Source organism: Ovis canadensis, chromosome 6, assembly GCF_042477335.2.
Source record: "Ovis canadensis isolate MfBH-ARS-UI-01 breed Bighorn chromosome 6, ARS-UI_OviCan_v2, whole genome shotgun sequence".
Classification (NCBI taxonomy): Eukaryota; Metazoa; Chordata; class Mammalia; order Artiodactyla; family Bovidae; genus Ovis; species Ovis canadensis.
In genome coordinates, this window is record NC_091250.1 from 107,241,662 (window position 1) to 107,262,748 (window position 21,087).

Below are 21,087 nucleotides of genomic sequence, written 5' to 3' on the forward strand. Positions count from 1 at the left end.
CCACTAACAATATTTTAGATAACCTGGTATATGATTATAAGCATGGATCAAGTCTAATTTCTGCTCTCTGTTTCGGAAGTACAGTCCAAAGAGGACACAAGAGTGCATTTTCTTGTTCAATTTTCAAAATCCAGATTCCCAGTATATCTTTTATAAGCTGTTAAATGTCTTTTTATGTATTTGGGGAGGGATCTTAGGGCAACTTCAAGTTTGAAAAACATAAAAAGATTTCTGCTAACTTGTTTATTGCAGGGAAGCAAAATACAGACAAGAGTTGGATTACTAATGTTGCTTTGTACCTGGCTTAGCAACTGCCCCATTGCAGTGACACACTTTCTTCACAATTCAGCCAATGTTCCATTTGTATCCTTTATGTTTTAGTAAAATACATGTAAGTATTTATTTTTTCTATTTCTTCTTCTCGATTAGAGGTAGCTGATGCTTGCTTAAGCTGTGTGTTGGGGGTGGGGGCGGTGTGTGTACATATATACCACTGTTTTATGTTTTCTTGGATTGCATATAGAATTTCTTGTTGAAAATTACATGAAATACGTGTCAGATTCAAATTGTAAAACGAATTATTCTTGATACTATGAACCATTAGTTTCCTTAACAAAGATTTCAGCTTACAGGACAAATTGCAGAAAATCTTGGAGAAGAAGAACAGTTGGTCCAAGGCTTATGTGCTCTCTTGTTGGGCATTTCAATTTACTTCAATGATAACTCTCTTGAGACCTATATGAAGTAAGTAAGGGGAAAATGATTTGCTGATGTCATCAATAGATAATGATAAATTTTTTTCTGCCAAAGCATAATGTAGACCAGGCTTTTCTGTTTTGTTATGACTTTTTAAGCATCTCAATATACTTATCTCTGTAGAGAGAAACTAAAACAACTGATAGAGAAGAGGATTGGCAAAGAGAATTTCATAGAGAAACTAGGATTTATTAGCAAACATGAGCTGTATTCCAGAGCGTCTCAGAAACCCCAGCCAAACTTCCCCAGTCCAGAATACATGATATTTGATCATGAGTTTACAAAACTGGTAAAAGAACTTGAAGGTAAGACGACAAGAGTTCATCTTGACACTCGTTAGAAAGTACCTATGATTTTACTTTATATGTATATTCTGGATGCATGCAGATTATATGGTCAGCCTAAAAGTATCCTTTTTTTAGCTCTTGGTCTGTAGCCCATTCAAGGACTTTTGGCATTCAGTAAGATTGGAAAGATGACTTCTGATCTCTCATGCAGTTGTTGTTTAGTTGCAAAGTCATGTCCAACTCTTGTGACTCCATGGATGGTAGCCGATCCATGGGATTTCCCAGAAAAGAATACTTGAGTAAGTTGCCATTTCTTACTCCAGGGAATCTTCCCAACCAAGGGACTCAACCCACGTCTTTTGGATTGGCAAAAGACTTTACTGCTGAGCCACCAGGAAGCCCAAAGCCTCATGCAGTTAGGCCATGTGTTTTTACTGATAAGTCTTGATAATAAAACAGTATTTTTAAATGTCTTCTTTTGTAGGTGTGATAACTAAGGCTATTTATAAGTCCAGTGAAGAAGATAAAAAAGAAGAAGAGGTGAAGAAAACATTAGAGCAGCATGACAGTATTGTGACTCACTACAAAAATATGATTCGAGAGCAAGTACGTACTGATACATTGTACACAGTCTCTGTTATACTAGAAGCTTAGATACTTTTCTGGGGCTTCCCTGGTGACTCGGATGGTAAAGAATCCACCTGGAACACAGGAGACCCAGGTTCAGTCATTGGGTTGGGAAGAGCCCCTGGAGAACGGAATGGCTACCCACTCCAATATTCTTGCCTGGGGAGTCTAGCGGGCTACAGTCTGTGGAGTTGCAGAGTTGGACATGGCTAAGCACTCATACTTTTCTGCTTTAGGGAAGAATTTCTCTTGGCATTTCCAAATGCAAGAGGATACACAAAGTAAAACTCATCATTTACCTAAATAATTCAAAAGCATCTGAGTGTTCAGCAAACTGAGAGCTTAATATGTGTCTAGTAAGTCGAGTAGTAAAGATAATCAAAGGTGTATGGCAGCACTGAGAGGTACCTAATTTATCTAGGTAGGAGCTTGGGGAAAACAGAGAAGCTGAGTCCCCCTAAAAGGGTAACTATGAGTAAGCTTAGCAAAAGGAAAGAGAAGGAAGACACCTGTTGCTGATGTGTACACAGAATCTTTGTTGGCTATATAAAGGGAAATTTGAGAGGCAGGGCTGGAGGGAAGGAAGGATATGGTGGTGATGGGTGGAAATTACGGAGCTGACAGTGATGATGGTGACTGCTGGTTTTTGTTTCCTGTGTTGTGGGTACTCACTGAGCACATTTAAATAGTCACATTTAATTTTCACAGCATTTTCACAATATCCCTACAAAGTAGCGGGAGCTGATTTATTAGAGTAGGTAATGATTGAAGTTGAAACTATAGTTTCACAATCATCAACTGACATTTTCTCTGCAGGATACCAGTGAAGCCCACACTTGAATAGTATTCAGCACCTTAGCTTCTTAGTCCTTCAAGCTGTGTTTCTCGATTTTCTTCTCTCATTTAATTCCTCACTGTGGCATATGTACCTTTATTGGAGTGGAATCCGAGAAAGTGCTGCAGTATTTATTATCTGTAAAATGAGATTACTGGTGTTAAAGTTCAAGGGTCATGGAGACAGTTTCACGTGAGGCAGGTCCATCATCCCTTTCATGCACTGCCCTCCACTCCCTGCTGACTGTGCACAGCTGAGGCAGGTGTGGCAAGAAGGAGCTTTAGGGTAAAGCCCTGTAAATGAGAGCTAACTTCACTTTCTTTTCCCCACAATGTATACTGCTGGGAATGAAACTCTAAAAAAGAATAAAAATATACTGGAGGTATATTTAGCATTCAGTCTGAGCTTTTCAGTTTATAAGCAAATTAGTAAATTAGAATCATCTTTGAATGATCCAAATTTGAATCATTACTGTGCTCATGGTTATTAGAATTTTTCATCTGTCTTAGTATAAAATGACAGTCATTTCCAGATGGTAAAATGTAATCTTTACAGCAGTGGGAAATAAGAACTTGGAAGGCAATATTATAGCCTATACTTGGAGCTGATAAATATGGTTGATTTGGAAGAAGAAAAGAGTGATTTGACACAATTACTATAATGACTCTTCTTTAGAAATGTTAATTTTAAATATTCTCACCAATTAGAATACCATTTGGCAATTAGGCAACAAGCCTCAAGAGCTATAAAATGTTTATATAAACTTTGAATTATATTTGGAAATCAATCCTAAGAAAATTCTCCAAAATTCAGGAAAACAGTTATATTGACTAAAATATTTATTGTAATGATACTATCGTTTAGAAAAATGGAGAGCAGCCTTCGTGTTGTTTTTGAATATAAATTATATTGTATCTCCTGATTAATATGAGGAAATTATGATTGAATAGTAGGCAGATTAAAGGTTAAAAAATGATGTACGGACTGATTATGATAAGTTTAAAAAACTTGGATTGGAAAAACATTCCAACCAGTTAAATTAGGAGGTGGTAAGAAGTGAAAGCCTTCTTTTTTAATTCTAAATGTTCTATGATTGTCTTTTTTTTTTTTTAACGTGGACTATTGGTAAAGTCTTCACTAAATTTGTTACAGTATTGCTTCCTGTTTTATGTTTTGGTTTTTTTGGCCAAGAGGCATATGGGGTCTTAGCTCCTGACCAGGGACAGAACCCATACCTTCTACATTGAAAGGCGAAGTCCTAACTGCTGGACCAGCAGGGAAGTCCCCTGCGTATCTTTTAGTGTTAAAAGTAATAGAGGTGCATACATATGCTAAGCTTAAATAATTTGGTGTACATTTTTTAGTTTGATGGACCATAAAATGAAGTTTTCAAAATTGACACCACCACCCCCCTCCCACCGCTGCCCCCAAACCAAAACTCACAGTGAGATTGCAGGTTGTATCTTGTAGTGGGGCCTTGAAATCTTACAGTTCTGCTACATGTTAACTGGCCTTGGTACATATATTAATATGTTATTGCTTAATTATTGAATGATTTTGAAAATGTTGAATAGTTTAACATCCTCATCCAAAGTAATCTCTGATTTTTAACTTGTTCTTAATTTTAGCTCATTAGTATGAATTTAAAACACTTGAGTTATGTTTTGTTTCACAGGATCTGCAACTGGAGGAATTAAAGCAGCAGATTTCTACATTAAAATGTCAAAATGAACAGCTCCAGACAGCAGTCACACAACAAGTATCTCAGATTCAGCAACACAAGGATCAATATAATCTTCTTAAAGTACAGCTAGGTAAGTGTAGCTAGCCATTCCTATTGTAGTGTCCCCTAGAGATTATTCTTGTGGACTCATCTTTCTTTAACTTTAATCGCTATGACAGAAGTGTAAGTCAGAATTTGAAGTCTAATCTCTTTGTTTTCCATTGATTCTCAACCTTAGCTACCTGCACATTGAGATCCCTTGAGATTTTTTTTAATACCGATACTGAGACCCCCACTGAAGTTTCTAATTAAATTAGTTAGGGATTGGGTCCAGGCATCAGTGATTATTACAAGCTCCCCAGGTGATTCTAATGTATATGGCCAGTTTTGAAGGACTGGTCTAACCTTTCCATTTTTTTTTTTTTTAATCTGCAAAGTGGAGCTGAGATTTAAATAAAATAATATACATAAAATTCTGGTTTGGTGTCTGGCACATGCTAAGGGCTCAAATGCTTGTAAATAGTCTCATTCTATACTGCTTATGATTGGAATGCTGGCTATTTAGAAACATAGTTTGACTTCCCTGGTAGCTCAAACGGTAAAAGCGTCTGCCTACAATGTGGAAGACCCAGGTTTGATCCCTGGGTCAGGAAGATCCCCTGGAGAAGGAGATGGCAACCCACTCCAGTACTCTTGCCTGGAAAATCCCATGGACATAGGAGCCTGGTGGGCTGCAGTCCATGGCGTCACAAAGAGTTGGACACGACTGAGCGACTTCACTTTCACTTTCACTTTATTTATATGAAGGTAACCAAAATTTTCAGAAGAAAATAACTTTTACTTCCTCTATTTATGACAATAATTCGTCAGTTCTTTTAGGCCTTAAAGGAAGCTATTCTTTTGTGAAGATTTCTAAAAAGATTTTATTTTCTCTTATATTAAGTGATGGAATTGAAACTACTATAATTCTTAATTTTAGATCACTAAGCCAGTTTAGTCTTAAGACTATGCTGTTTTTCCTCCCAGAAACCCTGAAAACATCAGTTTGTTATTTTTGTCAGTGCACTGGTTTGCATAGATGAAATGTGCATATATAAAAGTGCCTCCAAAGTAATTATTCAGGAAATTATGTATTTATTTTATGCTTGAATTATCAGCTCAAAAAATGAAGTTTCATGCTGACTTCTCAAATTTCATGGCTAATAGGAAAAGACAGTCAGCATCAAGGTCTTTACAGTGATGGGGCTCAGATGAATGGCGTTCAGCCAGAAGAAATTAGTAGGCTTCGAGAAGAGATAGAAGAATTAAAAAGTAATCGGGAACTTTTACAAAGTCAGCTGGCTGAAAAAGACTCTTTGATTGAAAATTTGGTAAGTGAATGTTATAAAATTTTTAAACGAGGTCAAAAATAATTCTCATTATCCTGCTTGTTTCTATTTCTGGATCCCTTAAGCTAAAGTTATCATTTTAAGGTTTTAGAACGTGAGCTCTGGAGTCAGACTGTCTAAAGCATGAGTGCATCCTAGCTAACTGAATTTGAGCAACTTAGTTAACCTCTTTAAACTTGTTTCCTGAGCTGTAAAATGGTGGTGGTGGTATCTGTCCCATTGCTGTGCGATTTAAATGAGGTACTCCATATGAAGCTCTTTTAATACATGGAAATCACTCAGTAAATACCTGCTTTTATGCTCTTTTCTTCATATTATCTCAGTTAAGTGCTAAGATTTAATAAATTACTTGGTATGAGTTGATTAGCTATGGAAAATTTGTTGACAAGATGTGCTATGTTGAAATGTTATTTTGGGCATAAAATTTTAAATGTCAGTGTGGAATTTTTTGGTATACATGTACCAGGCATAGCTTATATGTGTACAGTTTTGTTTCGTTTTTTCCTAACTATTTAAACTGAATTTATTTCACAGTTTATCTCTCTGCTCTTTGTAGAAATCTTCCCAACCATCACCTGGCACAAATGAACAGTCTTCAGCAACAGCAGGAGATTCTGAACAAATTGCAGAGTTAAAACAGGTCACTTTTCAGCTTGATTCAGGCTCTGTTTTGTCTTGTTTTAATTTTAATAGCATAACAGCCCTGCATTAATCTAGAACTGCTTTGTCAGGCGTCTTCACTTCTCTATCAAGTGAAAACAGCCATTTGAAAATACAGAAGCTGTTTTAATTGTACAATAATGGTATTTTGCTTTTTATGGTGTATTTATTTTTCAGTGGTGTTCTTTTTAATAGATCTGATTATTTGTAGATTACCAGTAAGCAATTAAGGAAACTTTAAATATATTTATAAGCTGCAAATATGAACATACAAAGTCTTGTGCTTAATTGTCTTGGTAACTGCTTGGTTAAATGTATCAGGCATTTAAATCGTTCTATCCAGAAAAATGTTGGTTATTAGAATTGGAAAAGGGAAAAACAGAAAGTAAACTTGTATATATTTCAGTTAGATGACTCTAGCTAAAAATAAAGCAAAATAACTTTTTCTGCTGTAGTAATGCAAATGTGCCTTTTCTTCCTTCCATCCCCCTCTCCTTCCTTCCTTTTCTATAAAAGGAATATATGTTTCTTTTTTTTAAAAAAAGTAATAACTAAAAAAAGAAATTAACAGCTTGACCAACCTAGGACTGACTTCCTTCTCCAGTAGTCAGCTGGTCCTCACCCTCTGACATGCCTGATCAGATGGGAATGCCTGGACAGAGAGAAGCAAAATGTCTTTATTTTGGTAATGTCTCTGTACCCTAGAGTGTATTCTACAATGAAACATTTTTTAAAATAATAATAATTTGTCAATAATGATTTACAATTCTCCAGTAATGTGGCCATAATGTTTTCTTCTTATGAGGAAGAGTTAATATGCTGTTCTGATTTTATGAAATCTAAAATTATATTAAAATGAAATTAATTTATTAATATATACTCTTAGTCTATAACTCCTAAGTAAAAATTTACTTTTCATATTTGCCAAAGATATATTTTAAATAACAGTTTTGGGGTTTTTTATAATATATAGTAAAATAGAGTATAGAAAGAAGACCAAATGGTCCATAATTTTTACATAATTTACTTTGATAACCGAAGAAACAAAACGGTCAGAGAAAAGACATACATGTACATGATGGAAAATATTAAGAGAATAAGAAACTTTTTACATGACAGCATCCTAGTATCTCCAGACACTGCCAGATATCATGGGGGAAGATTGCCCTTGGTGTTGCTTCATTTTCCTGGACTTGTTTTGAGGGGAGTGAGCAAGAAGATTGGAAACTTCAACCTTAATACATAAACTTCCAGTTAATTCCACCACTTTCACTACAGTACTACTACTTTCATCAGTGTTTGGTGGCCCCCTAGTCTTAAACCATCTTATTTCGCCCATTGCAAATAATATATCTCTAGTCTTTAGACAGAAGAAAAGGAGACGTTACCTGAGGCATGAGTTAGGACAGGGATTCGGTGCTCTATTTCTAAGCAGACTTTCAACCAACCCTGCTGGGTTTTGTTATCATCGTTTTTACTTATTTGGCTGAATCGGGTCTTAGTTGCGGCGTGTGGACTTCTTTGCTCTATGGACTGTTGGATCTTAGTTCCTGGGCCAGGGATCAAACCCACGTCCCCTGCATTGCAAGATGGATTCTTAACCACTCTACCACCAGGGAAGTTCCAACCCTACTGTTTTTGACCCCAGTTTTATTCACAGTTCCAAAATATCTGGTGGTACCAGTTCCCAGGCCTTTTGGTAGTTCTACATTATAAATCAGGCAGCAGAGTGGCTCTCTAAAGGTCAGCTTCTGTTTCAGCTCTCTCTGGTGTGCCAGTTGGTTACCACTGTAATTTGCTTTCTGAAATTCCACACTTTAGTGCTGTTTTCTCTTCTCTTATTCTGTGTCTCTGTGGGTTTCTCCCTCCTGCCTGTCCTTTCTCACTCCCTCTCTCCCTCCTTCTTCCCCACCTTCCTCCCTCCCTTCTTCCCACCTTTTCTTCCTTTCCTCCTTCTATCCTCCCTTTGTGATTTTTTTACACTGGATCTTGCAAGGAAGCAGTGGTGAACATGTTTAATGTATGCATTTAATTCTCCATCTTGAACCCAAAGTTCAAGAGTAGTTCTTTCACTTAATTTTTAAAACTTGGAAGTGATGATTTTAGAGAGAAGGGCCAAGGAAGGAAATAATTTCTTCCTGTAAATAGACGTTTCCTTAACGAAATTAATACTATTTAATGTTACAACCCAACTATTTTTGTCCCTTAGGAACTGGCAACTTTAAAGTCTCAGTTAAACTCACAGTCTGTGGAGATTGCCAAACTACAGACCGAAAAACAGGAGCTGTTACAGAAAACTGAAGCCTTTGTAAGTTGTTTTTTTTGTTTGTTTGTTTGTTCTGAAAGGTAGTATATACAAGGTCAGGAGGTTATTTTTCAGCCACTATGGAAAAGAAGCAAATTTGTCAGATAGCACCTTCCATGGTTATTCATTAGCCAGAGTTTCAGATACATAGGCTTCTTGGCCATGCAAACAGTGTATTATAGTCAGACTTGCCAGGTCAGTTTTATCAGTTAGTTATGGTTCATTTTGTTGGCATTTTATTTGTTTATTTGGCTGCCCTAGGTCTTAGTTGCAGTGTGTGGGTGCTAGTTCTCTGACCAGGCATTGAACCCCGACCCCTGTATTGGGAGGGCAGACTCTTAGCCACTGGATCCCCAGGGAAGTCCCTGTTGGTATTTTATATTTCACCCCATCTTTCAGTCTAAGCTGGCAGGTTTTCTACTGGTATGAAATTATCAAAAACCTTATTGGTGACCCATGCAGTTCCCAGGGTCCCAAGCCAATAAGCAAGAAGGTTCTCCTGGACCTCTCCCGGGAAACCGCATCTCTATTCCAGCTTCTGCAGAGATGGTTGATTGGGTCCGTGTGTCACACGAGTAACCTCTTCCCAAATGGTTGTGCAGCCACACACTGGTGTTTCACTGGGACATGCTTTGTCGTTGATTGCAGTAGGGATAGGCCAGGAATTTTCTAAATCATCAAGTTCTGCTTAACAGTTCCTTTTTCAATCCATCTTCATCCTCTCATATTTTACTGTAAGCAGCGAGGAGAAACCAGGTCACACCTTTAATGCTTTGCTTAGAAATTTCCTCAGCTAGAATAGTTCATCACTCACAAGTTCTGCTTTCCACAACACTAGAACATAAGTCAGCCAAGTTCTTTGCCACATTATAACGAGGATCACCTTTTCTCCACTTTCCAATAACATGTTCCTTGTCTCTATTTCTGTGTGTGCGTGCTCAGTCACTTGAGTTGTGTCTAGCTCTTCGCCACCCCATGGACTACAGCCTGCCAGGGGACCCTGTCCATGAGACTTTCCAGGCAAGAATACTGGAGTGGGTTGCCACTTCCTACTCCAGGGGATCTTCCCAACCCAGGGATCTTACCTGAGTCTCCTATATTAGCAGGTGGATTCTTTACCACTGAGCCGTCTGGGAAGCCTCTACCTCTATCTGAGACCTCACCGAAACTTTTTAACATCCATACTTCTACCAGCATTCTGTTTATGATGCCATGTGTTTTCTCTGAGACCATAGAAACTTTCTCTATAGTCTGCCTCTTTCTTTATGAGCCCTTACTGGTATTGCCTTTAATGTTCATATTTCTACCAACAGTGTCTTCAAGGCAGTTGAGACTTTGTCTAACATGAACCTCAAAATTCTTTTGCTCTTCCAGTTCCAAAGCCCTTTCCTTATTTTAAGGTATTTGTGAGATCAACACCCCCACTTCCCAGTATTTTGGAAGGAAAAAGATGAGGGAAGGACTGAAAATTTTTGATTTAGGATTATTTCCTATAGCTCTTAAGAAAATACTTGCATTTTACCAGTTAATGGGATTCAACTCAATTTCCCCATCTGTCTCTCTGAAATGATAGTAAAGTTTTAACTTATAGGAATTTTATGAGGAAAAGACTGAAAAGTGTTCTCTACGTATTAAATGCTATGCCGTAGCTACGTTAGAGCTGCGTCATTGATAACTTGCCTGACCTGGCCTTGAGGCTGCTTAAACCAACCTTCCTTATACTCTGATGAGTGCTTATACCACACCCCTCCTGACCCAGCCTCCTGCTCCACTGTAAGGGCAACTCATCTGTTTAGGGAGAGCACGATACTGAGGGTAAATACTGAGGGAATTAGATTTTTCTGTTACTGGAAATAAAATTTCAAAATAGCAAGAAAAATCATCATTAGAATTTCATATTGATTATAACTTTAAAGAAACTTTTTTTTTCCCCACTTTTTACTTTCAGGTGAAATCAGCTCCTGTACCAGGAGAGAGTGAAACTGTAATAGCTACAAAAACTACTGATGTAGAAGGAAGACTGTCAGCGTTATTACAAGAAACTAAAGAGTTAAAAGTTGGTTTGGTGAAACTTTTTATTCATTGTATATTATGTGAAATGAATTCCAGGGAATTTGATTTTATTTCATTTAATTTCTCAAATTCTTGGATTTATGAAGAAAGTAAATGGGACATAATCTTACCTCACAATAAGTCCATTCCTATTTTGATGACTAAAGGTGGCACAAATGAATATTTTTAAATGCTGTTTCAAATAATGGTATCAAATATGTAAAATAAGATTGTATATGAGTGTACTTGAAAGTAAAAGCACATGTTTAGTCAAAGTAAAAAAGAGTTAAGTTTTCTTATCAATCTCTAATCACAGTAAGAAACAAGGAATATAGCTTTGGCTAATACACAAGCCATAAGCTAAAGAACACAGACACCTTAAATCCTGCCAGCCTATTGTGTGACAGAAAAATCAAAACAGATAGGATGAAGTAAAGAATGAGGTAACAGTAATAAAAATAGAAAGGTAGGAATTAAAACATGGCAAGAGGAAGATAACATGTGATTTTGCATTTTGGATTGTGGTCAAATTATTTTATATTTAAGCTATGGATTTTACTTGAAGCTATCTTTCTTTCCCATTTAATTGTATATGTGAAGTTGGGACAAAATTTTTTTTTTTAATTTGAGTCCTAACTCTGGTGCTAACCAGGCTTCTGCTGTAAGATGTTAATGTCTTTATTTATTCCTCTGATTATCTGAAATAGTAGGATTTTTTGAGGAGTAGGTAATTAAAACTGTTTTTTTGTTGTCGAACTCTGATTTTCACAGCAATCATCTTTGATGTATAGCCCAACATAAATTCTCATGTTACTAGATGACTTTGCGTGTGTGTGTGTATTTTAAATCTCCTGTCCCCCCAACACCTAACCCCAAACTCTTCAGATTGCATGAGTACAGAGATCTGTCATAGAAAGAATATATTTGTTAAAACCATAGGAGAGTGAATACTAATTTTTGGTGGTGATTTTCACCATTCTTCTCTTAGAATGAAATTAAAGCTCTGTCTGAGGAAAGAACTGCTATTAAAGAACAGCTGGATTCATCTAACAGTACCATTGCCATCTTACAAAATGAGAAAAACAAGCTCGAGGTGGACATTATAGATGCTAAAAGAGAACAAGATGATCTCTTGGTGCTGTTGGCCGATCAAGATCAGAAAATATTTTCATTAAAGAATAAACTCAAGGAACTTGGTCATCCAGTAAGATTGTGATGTTTCAAAAAATGGTTTATATGTGTTTCTTTATGATGTGTTTTTAAACATTGTCCTGTGTCATGGGAATGTTGTTATGCTTGTATATCAGCACTACAGGCATAGATTTGTAGGTATGTGAATTGACTTAAGACACAGATTAGATGCAGTTTCCAGCTTTTGTTAACTCTTCTCTTTCGGAATCTGAGCCTGGAAAGTGACTTGATTTATTTGCTCCTGTGGTAACAGAGACACTCACCATCCAAATGTACCATCCCCATTTTGCTGTGTTGGTTCAGGTTTATGTGTAGAGAGTTGTAGCCATCTGGCAGCAAGTTTACCTGTGTATCTTGTCTCATATTAAAAATAACAGGAAACCTTGAATATTAAATCAAAGAAATCAGATGGCCCATAATCTGCTATAATTACAAGAGTAAAGAATTTATCCATGGAATAGATATCATTTTGTGTTGAATGTGACGTGACCAGATCTTCATAATGTTAAATGAGTATTTTCCCTTTAGGTTGAAGAAGAGGATGAACTTGAATCCGGAGACCAAGATGATGAGGATGATGAAGATGAAGATGATGGCAAGGAACAGGGTCATATCTAGCTTTAAAATCTCTAGGAATGATAGAGACTGTATTGTAACTTTGAAGATGGAGTCTTAAGACAGTGCTCTGGTTTGCCTCCACAGAAAATAAAGATTTAGAAACCAAGTGGAAAACATTCACTAATATGACTATTGATGTATTTTTTAAATGATGCCACCCATGTTGATAATCCTGTTACTCTAACTTTATGTAGAATATACATCTTTTATTGAACTGAACTGTCCCAAAATATAATTTGCAAAGAACTATAGACACCAAAAATATACCTTTTTTTTTTCAGGCATGTGGTGGCAGTGCTATTTGCCTTAGTTCATTGGTTGTTTATGGAAGTTCTGTGTTTGTCTGCTATTTTTACTTTTCAGAATTTGTGACTTTTAAGTACTAACACATTTGATTTAATATATGTTGGAATCACTGTTTCTAAATTAAGTATTGGAGTTCCTAGCTAATGATTTCCTTTTGAAGAAATGGATGTACTTAAAGGCAAGATAGCATGGTCTGGGGGTAACACATCATCAGCCCTTCACCCAGTATGACTCCTAATGTGAGCAGGACAAGACAGTTCAGAGGGAGTGCCTTGACACTTGACACGGCAGTGTTCTGTACCTCAGTGAAGAAGGCTGCAGACACGCAGTGACGAGGAGGAGGTTTCTGAGAAACTTTTCCAACAGTGTATTAGCATGTGTTTGGTTTTGGTTTTATTTTTAGCTAAACATTAAAACACATTACAAATTAACAGCTCATACAACTCAGATTTAGTATTATTGTTTGATTATTATAAAACATATTATGTTCCTAGTTTTAAAAAAGACTCAAACTATGGTTTATATAATTTATTGGCATTTTTGCTGAATAGGTTTAAGTCAGATCATAGATTTTTAAAAAAGCAATGAAGCAATGTGTCAAAATTTAATGTTTTCGTAATAAAAATAGATATTATGTTCACTTAATCCCTAGTCTTGGTTCCCTTTTTAAGATTTTGAGAGTAGTATTTTGTTCTTTGTAAAGGATGAGGCAGGGGGAAGCAGTGAGAAGCGTCCTTCTCTTACTAAGAGGACTTTGCTATAACTGGGTAATAACAGCAGTCTTATCATTTAAATCTAACAATTGGGATTCCATAAGATTGGAGGGGACTTAACTGGAACAAAAACAGATGAAGTAGGGTTTGTAAACTGAGCAATGGAGTTCTTTCTTCACAATGATTTTTACTTCGAGTAGCTCCAGTACGTTTACCACCTGATGTGAACAGCCAGCTTATTGGAAAAGACCCTGATGCTGGGAAAAATTGAAGGCAAAAGAAGAGGATAGCAGAAGATGAAATGGTTGGATGACATCACCATTTCAATGGACATGAACTTGGGTGAACTCTGGGAGATGGTGAGGGACAGGGCAGCCTGGTGTGCTGCACTCCATGGGGCCACAAAGAATCAGACACAGCTTAGTGACTGAACAATGACAACAGTCTTATTTAAAGGCAAGACAGCAAGAGAGTTGGGGCATAATATATTTCATCTACCTCCTGGTTTCAGTAATAATTTGAGGAATCCACTAAGAGGCACAAACATTTAAAGAAAGTATTGAAAAGGAAGATGGTTGTGTATTACAGAGCGCCCATGAATACGCACCACATCCCACCCCCTCACACTGCCACGCCTCTGGAGATGGCATCAGCCATCAGAGGACCGTGTGATTATTACCAGACCAGCTCACACTGTGTGACGTTTCTTCTAAAGTTGACACCATGTTGTGACCTTTTCAGGCCAATATTATAAGAATAAAGAAAAGTGGGTCAGGAGAAAGAAGAAGACTTCCAAGAATAACAGAATACCAAAGATCTTCAGAAAGAAATAGCTGCAAAATCAGTGAGAGTGCCAGAATTCAGTCCCTCAGGCTGGCTTGGAGTAGAGAAGATGCAAGAAGCCCTTGAAGCTGCACAGTCCAGCCTGGAGCCCAAAAGGACACCTTCCTAACGTAGCCATGGTTTGGGGGTCTTGTTTGTTTGTTTGTTTTTACCTGAATTGCTCCTGAAGCCTCCTAACCCAGTCTCCACCTCCAATTGGTTGTTGCCTCTCCGGGCCGTCCTCAGTATTCACCACAGTAGTCCGTCTAGTCAAGGCTATATGGTTTTTCCAGTAGTCATGTGTGGATGTGAGAGTTGGACTATAAAGAAAGCTGAGCACCGAAGACTTGATGCTTTTGAACTGTGGTGTTGGAGAAGACTCTCGAGAGTCCCTTGGACTGCAAGGAGATCCAGCCAGTCCATCTTAAAGGAGATCAGTCCTGGGTGTTCATTGGAAGGACTGATGTTGAAGCTGAGACTCCAGTACTTTGGCCACCTGATGGGAAGAGCTGACTCATTTGAAAAGACTCTGATGCTGGGAAAGATTGAGTGCAGGAGGAGAAGCGGACGACAGGATGAGATAGTTGGATGGCATCACCGACTCAATGGACGTGATTTTGGGTGAACTCTGGGAGTTGGTGATGGACAGGGAGGCCTGGTGTGCTGCAGTTTTGGGTGTCGCAAAGTCGGGACACGACTGAGCGACTGAACTGAACTGAAGCTTCCTGAAATGAAAACAGGAGCCAAAGAGACTCCAGTTGCCTACTGTTTGGAGTCCTTAGCTAGAAGAATAAGATCCTCAGTGCTCTACCATGCTTTAATTTTGCTTCCTTCAAGAATATTTTAGATCTATACCAATATATTAGCTATCAGGGCACATAACCTTCTTTTTCATCCTTCACTTTGCTTTTGAACATGTTCTTTCAACTGTCAGCCTTCACATTAAAGGCTATTTCTGGACTTCCCTGGAGGTTCAGTGGTTAAGACTCCACACTGCAAATGCAGGGGGTGCAGTTCCAATCCCTGGTCAGAGAACTATGATCCCACATGCTGTGTGGCACAGCCAAAAAAGAAAGAAAAAGGTGGAGGGCGGCTCTTCCCATGTATTGGAAACTACAATGGTGGAGTAATCATAAAGCACAAAACATACCTTTCCTTATTTTAAGTTTTATTCAAGTACAGTTGCATGTCTCTGGCATGTCAGAAAAGAATAATCGTCCAAGATTACTACAAGAGGTTAAGTAACAGCTCACATTTTCAATGTGTAAGTTCAGTCGCTCAGTCATGTCCGACTCTTTGCAACCCCATGGTCTGTAGCATGCCAGGCCTCCCTATCTATCACCAACTTAGTTACTTTGAACTTATGCTGATAGAAAATCAAACCTGTTCTTGAAAGTTCTGTTGTAGGGAGGTAGAGGCCTCATAATGTTCATCAGAACAAAAAGCTTTATTGTTAGAGCAAAATGCATTCATTCAATGAAAATTTACTGAGTTTATAAATAAGACAAAGTCCCTTCCCCATTTAACTTCCCCATATATCTGGCAGTGTAAACAACAGTAAACACGTAGGTAAGTATCAAATGCTTTGTAGCTTCTAGAAAGGAGTTTATATTTTACTCTGATGGGAAGCCAGAGTAGTGATTAGATCTGGTTTGTATTCATAGATTACTTTCTCCACTATGTCAAGAATTGTCTTTGGGGAAGAGGTTAAGAGAGAAAGCCGGGGACTAGTGGGAGGCTATTGGCCTCATCTAAGCAAAAACAGATATAGTTCAGACTACACTGTAGGGGTGGTAGGGTCTAAAATGGTGGGATTGGGGATGCATTTTACGGTTAGACTCAAGAAGACTGGTTGGTGAATTGCACCTGTCTGGGGAGTAGAGGAGCAAGACAAGAATAACTTGGGGAAGGTGGGAGGAGCAGGTTTGGTGTGGGATCTAAAGTTGTGTGTTAGGCTTGCTAAATCTGAAACTCAAGGAGATATATTTCTGCAAATAGATGTTTGGTAGGCTGTTTGGAGCTAATTAGGGCTAGAAAAAATAGTATATAGATGGAATTTAAGCCCACCCATCAGAGTACGTTCTTACAGAGAGTGAGTATAGGGAGAAGACAGCCAAGAACGAAACCTTTGGATGGCTCAGCCTTGAGTCCTGGGGAAGGATCTTAAGATATATTAAATGCACAATGAAATCATCTTATCCACAGCAAATTTGAGCCTTGGAATTAAGGGGAAAACAGCAAGCTATGACCTTCAAACTGGTTTCTTACTGCAATTCTGAAAAATGAAAAAAGCCTTTTCTAACAGCTTCAATGAAAGACATCATCAATGTAGACTAGTTCTTTACTAGTGAACCTAATCAAACTGTTTTCTTGTTAAGAATCTGCCCTGCTAACCAAATAGAAGATATATATCTAAAGAAAATAATATCCTTTGAAAGGTTTCATTTTAATGCATATCAAATTGTCCCTTTTGTGGATTAGTGACTTTCCCTTCCAGAAACTCTAAAATTATTCTTGCAGTTTTCTGTGTCTGCAACTCAGAAGCTTTATGGTTTTCTATAACCTTTCAGAATGAAAATAACTTTGCAGAGGGAAAAGCATTGAGGTATGACACACGTATCTTAAATGTAGTTTCCCTTCCTTTGGATTAACTCATTTTTTTGTCTTGATGTAAGTTTTTCCATATTCACTCTAAGCAGTTGTGACTAGTCTTAGTTTGAAAAAGTTTTACACAGCAACCTTGGTACAATTATATATTACCTTTGATTTTTCTTATTACAAAAACATGAGACAACTTTGTAATTACATTATTCTACCTATGAGAATGTAAACAGGAGTTCCATTAATTGCTTTGCTAGTCTCTTGTTAGCTCTGGCTTTTAATTCTAGATTTATTTAAATGTATTGAATCTAGTGGGATATCTATAGAGGTAAAGCTCACCATTTTGTGACTCTTAATAAGCTCTCTCACCTCTATGGTTTCATGTTGCTAATACCCTGAAATACCCTGAAATAATAATAAATATCAGGGAAAAGGTGAGATGTAAATTAGTTGCTGCAGTGGACATGATGAGGGCTTTCTGATCCTTTTTTCACCCTTATGTTCTAGATCCAAAATGAGATTGCATAAATAAAGCCTGTGAAACAAAAAAAGCAGGCAAGTATTATGCAACAAAAATGGTTAGCATGTTTAAAAGTAGGATGAGCTGAATAAAAGCTTAAATATTAACTAGGTTTCTATTCTGCATTACACCTTACCACGAATTTAGTGACTTAACACTTACTGTCTCCACAGTCACTGGGTCATGAGTCAGGGCACAGCTTAACTAGATCCTCTACTTTTGTCCCAAAGCTGCAGTCAAGGTGGCAGCAAGGCTGTATTTTCATCTGCAGGCTCAACTAGAGGAGAATTGGTTTCCAAAGTTCATTCAGTTGTTGGTAGAATTCATGTCCTTACAGTCGTAGAAGTGGGGCTTCAGTTTCTTGCTGGCAGTTGACCGAAGCCTGTTCTCAGTAGCTAGTGGTCACCCGTAGTTCCTTACCTCATGGGCTCCCTCGGCATGCTTGCTGACTTCATCAAGACAGCAAGGGAAGGTCTAGCCACAGCAGACTGAGTCTTATATAAAATACATCACAGGAGTGGCTTCCACCACCTTGCCATAATCTGTTGGCTAGAAGCAAGTCAAATCTTGCCCACTCTTGAGAAGGAATTACACAGAGGCATGAATACCAGGATGTGGAGATCATGGGATGATGCATGCTTTTATTTTATTGAACCTTAACTCTTCAAAACAAGCTGTTGAGGGTGGGGGACATGATGAGTGCAGTTGGAAGGAGGTAAATTTAATAGCGAGTATCTCTTAACTTCTGATTGTTGAATTTTAAGCCTACTTTTTCCACTCTCCTCTCCCTTTCATCAAGAGGCTCTTTAGCTCTTTGCTTCCTGCCGTAAGGGTGGTGTCGTCTGCATATCTGAGGTTACTGATATTTCTCCCAGCAATCTTGATTCCAGCTTGTGCTTCATCCAGTCCAGCATTTTGCATGATGTACTCTGCATATAAGTTAAATAAACAGGGTGACAATATACAGCCTTGACGTGCTCCTTTCCCGATTTGGAACCAGTCTGTTGTTCCATGTCCTGTTCTAACTGTTGCTTCTTGACCTACATACAGATTTCTCAGGAGGCAGGTCAGGTGGTCTGGTATTCCCATCTCTTTCAGAATTTTCCATAGTTTGTTGTGATCTACACAGTCAAAGGCTTTGGCATAGTCAATAAAGCAGAAGTAGATATTTTTCTGAAACTCTTGCTTTTAAGATCATCCAATGGATATTGGCAATTTGATCTCTAGTTCCTCTGCCTTTTCTAAATCCAGCTTGAACATCTGGAAGTTCATAGTTCATGTACTGTTGAAGCCTGGCTTGGAGAATTTTGAGCGTCACTTTGCTAGTGTGTGAAAGTGAAAGTCACTCAGTAGTGTCCAACTCTTTACGACCCCACAGACTTTACAGTCTGTGAAATTCTCCAGGCCAGAATATTGGAGTGAGTAGCCTTTCCCTTCTCCAAGGGATCTTCCCAACCCAGGTATCGAACCCAGGTCTCCTGCATTGCTGGCGAATTCTTTACCAGCTGAGCCACATGGGGGTGAGATGAGTATAATTGTGTGATAGTTTGAACATTCTTTGGCATTGCCTTTCTTTGGGATTGGAATGAAAACTGACCTCTTGCAGTCCTGTGGCCTTAAAACTCAACATTCAGAAAACTAAGATCACAGTATCCGGTCCCATCACTTCATGGCAAATAGATGGGGAAACAATGGAAACAGTAACAGACTATTTTCTTGGGCTCCAAAATCACTGCAGATGGTGAAATTAAAAGACACTTGCTCCTTGGAAGAAAAGCTATGACCAACCTAGACAGCATGTTAAAAAGCAGAGACATTACTTTGCTGACAAAGATCCATCTAGTCAAAGCTATGGTGTTTCTAGTGGTCATGTATGGATGTCAGAGTTGGACTATAAAGAAAGCTGAGCACTGAAGAATTGATGCTTTTGTACTGTGATGTTGGAGAAGACTCTTGAGAGTCCCTTGGACTGCAAGGAGATCCAACCAGTCAATCCTAAAGGAAATCAGTCCTGAATATTCATTGTAAGGACTGATGCTGAAGCTGAAACTCCAATACTTTGGCCACCTGATGCAAACAACTGACTCACTGGAAAAGATCCTGATGCTGGGAAAGATTGAAGGCAGGAGAAGGGGAGGACAGGATGAGATGGTTGGATGGCATCACCAACTCGATGGACATAAGTTTGAGCAAGCTTTGGGAGTTGGTGATGGACAGGGAAGCCTGGCATGCTGCAGTTCATGTAGTTGCAGAGTCGGATATGACTGAGCAACTGAACTGACTGATCTCAACCTCACCTTATTCCAGGCTGGGATCCCTGCAAATGAATGATTAAACAAGTCAGAGTAACTGTAATAGTGGTCAGTAATAAGTATAACAGTGTAAAGCTATCAACCACCATCCAGACATACTGTCACAAATTTTTTTATGTTCAGGCCAATTCTGTGCTCAGAGCTGATGTCCACTTCATTGTCTCCAAGTGGTATCACAAAGCTATCTCAGATACAACATGTTAAAAACCAAATTTATGTTCCTTCCCTCCCTAAGCCTGGTCCTCTTGTAGGCTCATTTCAGGTGGACTGGTGCCATCCTTTTTTCCTATTGCACAAACAAGAAATTTCAGTCATCCTTAATACCTACCTCTCAACTTTGGTTTCAGTTACTAAGAAGTTCTCATTTCTATTTTCTTCCATTTTAGGGTACCCTGTTGTGTGTGTGTGCTGTGCTAAGTCACTTCAGTTGTGCCTGACTCTTTGCTACCCTATGGACCAGAGCCTGCCAGGCTCCTCCATCCAGGGATTCTCCAGGCAAGAATACTGGAGTGGGTTGCCATGCCCCTCTCCAGGAGATCTTCCCGATCCAGGGATCGTATCCATGTCTCTTATGTCTCCAGTGTTGTCAGGCAGGTTCTTTATCACAAGCACCACCTGAGAAGTCTTTCCCCAAGCATTTGCTCTGATGAAGAAGGCACCTCTAGCAAGAAACTGAGGGCAGCCTCCAACCAACAGCCAACTAAGGCCTGTGGTCAAGTAGCCCAGAAAGAACTTAGTCCTGCCCAACAAACATAAAGTGAACTTGGAAGCAGTTCTTGCCCCAGCTGAATCTTGAGATGATGCCATCTCTGGCTGCCACCCGATTGCAGCCTTCTGAGAGACCCTGTAGGAAAAGGCCCAGCAAAGCCATGGACCAAAGCCTGACCTGCAGACCATAGGCGATAAGTGTGTGCTGTTTTAAGCCACTGCGTTTGGGGATAATTTATGATGCAGCAATAAAGAGCTCATCCATGTTGTATGGTACGTAGTACTGGTTCCCTTTCCTTTCTCAAGTCTCCTTGCTAATTTTGGTGCTTTTTCCCATCCCAAATTTCTGCCATATGTACTGGGATGAAATCTGTTTTCCCGTGGCCCTGTTCATTGATCATAGCTTGAGTCTTTAGAGTCATGCAGGCTTAAACAGCAAACATGTATCCCTGGGGCTGCACTCCAAGAAATCTTCCCTGCTCCTTCAGGTGTTCTTTAGTGGTTCCTGGGAGAAACCGTGTCTGTGTACGTAGTGCCCAAATTGAGTGGAAAAAACAATCACCTCCATGTTCTGAGTATTCCTTGTATGACAGCTGCTTTTTCCTTGTAAAGCAAGGTCAGTACAATGCTCAGTAAATGTAGGCGAAACACAAAAAATCCTGT

At 38.6% G+C, this 21,087-nt stretch overlaps 1 protein-coding gene across 2 annotated transcripts in view; it reads left to right on the forward strand.

The window, feature by feature from the left end:
• The window catches only part of USO1 (USO1 vesicle transport factor), a 75,893-nt gene extending 62,500 nt beyond the window's left edge, over positions 1-13,393 (forward strand). For both annotated transcript variants that reach the window (XM_069594372.1, XM_069594373.1), the window contains 11 exons: positions 253-363; positions 626-744; positions 880-1,061; positions 1,528-1,649; positions 4,181-4,319; positions 5,435-5,598; positions 6,173-6,256; positions 8,486-8,584; positions 10,530-10,637; positions 11,622-11,837; positions 12,353-13,393. In XM_069594372.1, coding sequence (XP_069450473.1) covers positions 253-363; positions 626-744; positions 880-1,061; positions 1,528-1,649; positions 4,181-4,319; positions 5,435-5,598; positions 6,173-6,256; positions 8,486-8,584; positions 10,530-10,637; positions 11,622-11,837; positions 12,353-12,442 — 1,434 coding nt within the window. In that variant the 3' untranslated portion in view covers positions 12,443-13,393. The remainder of the gene's footprint in view (positions 1-252; positions 364-625; positions 745-879; positions 1,062-1,527; positions 1,650-4,180; positions 4,320-5,434; positions 5,599-6,172; positions 6,257-8,485; positions 8,585-10,529; positions 10,638-11,621; positions 11,838-12,352) is intronic.
• Positions 13,394-21,087: the final 7,694 nt, after the last annotated feature.